General features: G+C 31.3%; 1 protein-coding gene across 3 annotated transcripts in view; it reads right to left on the bottom strand.

Moving 5' to 3' along the window:
- Positions 1-6,352, bottom strand: part of LOC108685362 (golgin-45) — a 14,759-nt gene extending 8,407 nt beyond the window's left edge. The window contains exons 1-3 of one of the 3 annotated variants that reach the window (XM_018190118.1): positions 6,129-6,352; positions 5,901-5,984; positions 4,499-5,040 (exon numbers count right to left, since the gene is read on the bottom strand). In XM_018190118.1, coding sequence (XP_018045607.1) covers positions 4,499-5,040; positions 5,901-5,952 — 594 coding nt within the window. In that variant the 5' untranslated portion in view covers positions 5,953-5,984; positions 6,129-6,352. Of the gene's footprint in view, positions 1-4,498; positions 5,041-5,900 lie in introns of all 3 variants that reach the window. The other 2 variants (XM_018190119.1, XM_018190117.1) reach the window with 2 other exon arrangements.
- Positions 6,353-7,163: the final 811 nt, after the last annotated feature.

Raw genomic sequence — 7,163 nt, 5'->3', positions numbered from 1 at the left:
ATCATTTCTGTCGAAATTAAAAAATTTAGTTAAATATATATCTATATTGAATTATCAATAATGTAAAATGACAAAATAAATGTCAAAATGTTTTACAATATTGCTCATCGTGCTTAAATGTCCAATTATTTTACAGTGCAACAGAATTATTTTCAGATCTGTATCTAGATAAATTTTTAGATACTACACTTAATTTTTCGTCAGCGAACATTTAGATACTTCTTCGACGACACACATCTAGACACTTACTTCTTCGACAGCAAATACCTATAGACACCTACTTCCTCAACAAGGAAATACCTAGACACCCACTATGGCTTTTGAAATATGTTAGATTATATATAAATAATAATATATATTATTAATATTGTTGAATAGAAAATTATAATAAAAAATTTTCGATATTACAAATTTTACTGATTTCATTTATCCGCGCAATCGAATTAATAATTACTTATCAACCTAATATTGATAAAATTATATTAAATTTATGATATTAATTATTATCGAATTACTCATTTCATTTCATTGTCGACATATAATACAATGCTAAATTATAGGTAAATAAATCGGTAAATGAGAACAAGTCTACCGTCGAAAATATGAAAAGGAGATGACTTGTTGAAGCGATGACATATCTTACATAAAAATTTTAACATTCGGATTTTACATCATGATATCTCCGTTCGTATGACACGTAGAGATAAAATTAACGCTTATTATATAATTCGGACCCAAGCTATCGATTGAGCTCATATTCAGAACTCGGTCCAGCCTTTAAAAAACCGATAATCTCAGACTCGCAACTCGCTGACTCGCGTAAAAAGACACAGATCGGTCTCGCGCTGCGCGTCCATTTGGCGCGAGACCGACTATTATGTCTTTTGATTTGCTTGATACAAAAGTTTTGCAAAATGTGTATACTTATGAAATAATAATCCATAAACATGTTGTTTGCACGAATAAATGACGTCGAGTTCTTGAAATTAGACTTAGACGTTTTATCGCGACGAATTTGTTATACGAAAATTGACACGAACATGTGATTACGTGTATCATAGGTTGATATAGTAGTATATGAAGAGATAACTGGTCAAAAGAAATCAAGAGGAATACAAGAAGGTACAAATTCTAATAAAAAGGGAAATCAGGGTGGCAAAGCAGAATTGGATGAGAGAGAACCGAATTGGAAATTCTTATATCGAATGATTCGTTTAATATTCACAGAAAGGGAAGTAGCAGATTTGCATAAAAGCCATCCACCTATAATTGAGATGAGTAGAATAGGGAGAGTGAGATCAAGCGTATTTGGCAAATATATGTGGCCGAGCTCTTTGAATACATCAGAACTGATGTTCGAACCGACTGGGAAGACCTTGTCATACTTAAATCGGAACTGCTACATATCATCGCAATTGCCAAGAGCGAGAAAGCCACAGGATCTGATTCCTATGGAGCTAATAAAATTAATAAATGAAGAAAATATAGAGACAATATTAAAACTATCATTCAATAGAATCTACAGCACACATCAGAGAAATATAAAGGAATGGCTGATATCGACATTTGTAACCATTCCGAAGAAGCAAGGACCAAAAAAGTGCGCAGATTAGCCTCATGAGTCACATGTTGAAAACATTCCTCCGAATAATCTACGCTCGCATAAAGTCAAAGTGAATGGAATCTAGATGACTCACAGTTTGGGTTCAGAAATAGGTACACGAGAGGGGATATTTGAAATAAATATCCTTTTACAAAAATGTCGACTATCAAAAAGATGTCTTTGCATGCTTTATAGATTATGAAAAAGCATTTGACCATGTTCTCCATATTAAACTTATTGAACTTCTCCTTCAAGCAGGAATGGATGAGAAGAATGTCCGGATAATAAAAAATCTGTACTGGCAGCAAAAAGCCAAAATAAGAGTTGGAAACTTGAATAACAATCTCAAAAGTAAACATACAGAAGGGTGTCACGCAAAGATGTATTCTTTCCCCCCTTCTTATTTATCTTTACACGGACAAAATCTTCAAGGAGGTTTGAGCTGATGTGGAATTTGGAATCAAAATAAATAATGTGAATCAACACCATTAAATATGCAGACGACATTGTCATCCTTGCCGAGAGTATTGAAGATCTCCAACTACTTCTAAATAGAATCTCAGAAGCTGGGTTAAAGATGGATTTGAATATGAACATAAAAATGATGGTTTTCAGCCATAGACATGAAAACGTTTTACTACATCTTAATGGCGAAAAGATAGAACGCGTTCTATCGATTAGTTACTTGGGGAGTCTGAACATGGAGGATCTGGATCACAACCGAGAGATCAGGTGTAGAATACAGATTGCTCGCGCCATCTTTAATAAAATGAGGTTTCTTTTGCGAGGACAACCTTAATCTGAGACTGAGGCGAAGAATGGTCAAGTGCTATGTATGATCGGTGCTGTTATACGGTGTGGAAGCGTGGACGCTTAAGGTGGGCACGCTGAATCGTTTGAAGGTCTTTGAAATGTAGATTTCAAGACGAATACTCCAAATTTCCTGGGTTGATGGGATTACAAACGAAATCTTGAGAAGAGCGTGTAGCAAGTTGTTGACAAATGCAGAAAAATCGAGTACCTCAATCATGTGTTGAGAGAAGTATCGCCTACTGCAACTGACATTGAAAGGAAGGATTGAGGGCCGGCGTGGGATTAGAAGGAAGAAGCTCTCATGGCTGAAAAATATTAGAGCGTGGACTGAAGTGCGCAGCATGGAGGAGCTCTTTCGTATGGCTGTGAATAGGATAACTGTGGCCAGAGTGATCACCAATGTTCGGGGGACCGGACAGGCTACATGAAGAAGAAATATATAAAGACATGTTAATGCGCTGAAAAAACAGCGACTTCTGGTGACTTCGTCGGAGTTCGGATTTCACTTTAGAATTCCCTTAAATTGAATACAATTGACTTCAAGAAATAGATTTTCATGTATTTGGACAGTATTTGGAGGGACCAAAATTGACCCTTATGGATCCTCCTTTCTTTGAATTAGAATAGAATTTATATTTTTCTTAAGCATACATAAGTCAAGGAAAGAAAAAGATTTTTCGATATCGGGTGTAATATTTTAAATTTTCAAATGTTTTGACTGCAGATTTAAAATCAAAACTCTCTATATATAAAGAGAGAAGAAATTTTCGAAGATTTTATTGCTGCTTGAAGATCGTTTTATTTCTATATTTTCTTATATGTTTTTGTTCGTAGAAATCTAAAATAATTATTATAATAATGTCGGACTTGAAAAAAATGGGTACAGCGAAAGATTTTATTAATTTTATTTCGATGTACTAATTCTTCCTTAAATTTGGCATTATTATAATGATTATTTTTAATTTCTACAAAGAAAAATCCATTAGAAAACATAAAAATAAAACGATCTCAAAATGGTAGCGAATCCTTCGAAAATTTCTATCCTCTTTTAGTTACATATAAGCTAAATTAATTTTTATTTAATTTGGCCACGACTTGGAGATATCATCTTGAATTTTTAAATTTCGACTTCACATTTGCAACAATCGAAAATATTCCTATATATTAATTGTAAGAATTGAATATATTTAAAAAAAATTGTGCAACAAAGAATAATCATAATTTGAAATTGGACCGAGAAAATAAATCTAAAAAGGACGTTCTCCGATTGTAATTGTGCTCAACTTAATGAGCACATTTTAGTGCTTATCATTATGAAAATTTTTATGAAAATTTATTTCACTTTTATATAGTATAAGATATTCCACAAGTGTTAATGTTTTTATACAAGTTTTTTTATACAATATAAAATGCCTTCTACTACTGCCGCCGGTCAAAAAAATAGCGACTTTACTTATTTTGCTCAATGATTTCTTCAAAACAAATACCGGAAGCTATATCAGACAAATTTTATATTCCTTGTAATATCAAGTTTTATTCTCATTGTTTCAAAAAATTGTTAAAAAAAACTTTTTTACAGTATAAAAAGACCACTTTCGATTAAACTTTAGATAGGGATCCTATGTACATATTATACATTATATATATATATTTTTTAAACACTTCAACTTTGAAGTGAAATATCTTGATTTTTAATCCCATTCTGGGTATTAAGTTTATTGTAAAGAATATGTTCAGGACATTAAAACAAACTTTTTTAGAAAAATCTAAAGAAAATGGATTTTTTTCGGAGAACATCCTTAAGAGAATTTTACTTTTTAGTGACAGTGAATCTTAGGTGTTTAAATATTTCAGTATAAATATATATACATCCAATTTTGCAAATCGTGCACTAAAATCTTTTCAGTTTTGAAAAGTTGAAACGCAATCAGACAGAACAAAACTAGAATAGCAATATCACATATTAAATTAATTTTTTTAGCAATTTAATAATATTAATAAGCTTCTTATAAAAACACTAATAATTTGAATATCTTAATAAAAATATTAATACTTTGAAAATATTAATGTACATTATTATACCTGTACTTGAAATTTCAATTGAGTTTCAAGTTGATTATTTTCTTCTTTCAATTTGCGAATTTCAGACTCATATGTTCTTTTTTCATTATCCCATTCATCTTCTGATGTTTTCTCTTTGCTTTCTTTCATATAATCCTTCAACCTTGTATCATTATCCTGAATCTTCATTGCAGCAATTTGTGCAACTGTAGCATTTAAACTACATTTTTTTTTAAATAATTTTTTCTTTTTTTCAAATGGCACAATTGGATTTACAGCTGCCTTATATGGTTCATATGGTATAAATTTTGGATCTTTTGACTTTAAAGAATGCAAAATATGCTTTTCCTGTTTTATGTTACTAATATTTTTTGGTACTAACTTTACTATTGTACCAATAGGAGTAACCGGAGATGTTGATTCTAATTGCTTCAGATTTGTAGGATGATAAATGAGAGTGTCTCCTAGACGACTTCGACTTTGCCTAACTTCGACTCTATCTATCGTCGCATTTTCCATGCCATCTCCTTGCGTTCGTTCTACGTAACCCATCACATGAACATCTTGAAAGATTTATTAATCAAGATATAAAAACTGTATCCTTGTGCTGCTATATGTAATTCAAATATATTTTAAATGTTTGTCATTGTTAAAGTCAACAACTTATATTTTTAAAATTAACAATTATTATTTATAATTACTTAGTTTCTACTGAAATCGATTATACTTCAGTACAAGTTAAATTTATAATATAGTTTCTCTCCATTAGATGGAGAGATTTTGTGAATCTTATAGCGAATTCGGTAGACTGCATTAATGCATACTAAGCAAATTGACTTTTTCAGTGCCAGGCATTTGGCGCATTGTATCAGTGCATTAAGATTGTCATATTCGGCAAATAAAAACTGAGCCAATGTAGTGAATTTATATTCAGACTAATGGAATGAACTGAACAAATTCAAGAAATATGATGTTTCTGACAGCAATAGTAGTTTGGCATAATACTGTTCTGTACTCATACTAGAGCAAAACAACACTAGAGTAGCCGAATTCACCACACAATAGTGAAATAAGTACAAACACATTCCTCCTGATTATGGTGAATTTGATCATTCATATTACAATGAATCAGTGCATATTAAAAATTGTTTTATATAAAATATCTCAATGCAGTGATATGATATAATCAACTTTGACAGTAAAATAATACACAAATAATGTGACAATATCATTAGAAATAATCATTTAAAATATTTATATACTTTTACATTTAACTTTGCTAATGTGAAAAGCAGCTTAATACGCAGTGATCTTTAATGCAAGTGATCAAATTCACTATTATTATTAAATTTGATTCTACGCCGCATTAGGTTCAGTGAAAAATAAACTAATGACAAACACTTGATATTTGGACAAAACTAACCTGGTTGATAGTGACTGTTCTGTTTCTTGATATTTATAAAATATTTATTCATTTCGATAGTATAAATAGTTATCGCAGATAATTCTATAATATGTCATGTGGTTAATATTTACAATTTAAAGCGAATAGGATATAATTCAAACGCGTTCATGTCAATAAAAAACTTCATGTTACAAAAAAAGTTAGCACCAAAGATAGAGACATAGAGATAATTATACAGTTTAGCACCTCAAAATTCAATAAAATTAGGCTTATTCAATGCGTTTTTGCACGAAATGAATAAATCTGGCAAAAAAGTGTCACTCTGCCTTACGATAACCGATGTTGACGACTATTCAGGTTAGGAGATCCGTTACTTCAATGGCATATCTTTACATAGTTTATATCGTGTTTAGGTTTGTTCGCGTTACATGAAATCTTCAAATATTTTTGCATTTAAAATGAAATAAATATATTTGGGTTTGAAAAGAGAGAAAGCGAAAATGCAAAGTGCAAAAGTGCAAGCAACGCGAACAGATCTATTAATGCATGTACTAACTAGTAATTTTCTATTAAATTATTTTAATTTCAGCGATGTATTCAAAGAATGATGTACTAAATTGGTACAATATGCATCAAATTAATTAATATGCAAAATAATTAATTAAATACACATATCATATATATGTTTATACGTATCGCCGAAATTAAGTTTATTCAATAGAAAGTTATTAGTTAGTACCAATAAAGTGCACGATGTAAACTAGGTCTATTATTCGTCAATTTCTATCACATGACTTAGGGCTGCCGCACACAAAATTCCGCAACAGTAGTCTAGTTTCCACTGAGGGTTTAAACCGGATCAGAATATAAGAACCAACCAATTACAGTCGAGCATTTTCCTATCGTTCAATTGTAACAGGGGAATATATGACTGTAGTTGGTTGCTTCTTACATTCTGATCCGGATTAAATCTTCGATGGAAACTAAATGATTGTAGACCACGCATAATGCATGGTCTACAATGGGCAGTAGTGAATTAAGAAGTAGGCGTAGAAATAGATCATAGTTGAATGTGAGAAAAATAATCAACTATGATTGGTCGATTTCTACGCCTACTCTTTAATCAACTATTGTTACTGCTCATTGTAGACCATAACCTCGGATCTACAAAACGTGTTTTAAGCCTTCGACTGTAAAAAATCAACCAATTGCGATCGAATTCAAGGAGAATAATCGACTATGATTCGTCCATTTTTTATAGCTTAAAACTTAAAACTCTTG

Source organism: Atta colombica, unplaced genomic scaffold (assembly GCF_001594045.1).
Source record: "Atta colombica isolate Treedump-2 unplaced genomic scaffold, Acol1.0 scaffold151, whole genome shotgun sequence".
Taxonomy (NCBI): domain Eukaryota; kingdom Metazoa; phylum Arthropoda; class Insecta; order Hymenoptera; family Formicidae; genus Atta; species Atta colombica.
This window is presented reverse-complemented; position numbering and strand designations above follow the sequence as displayed.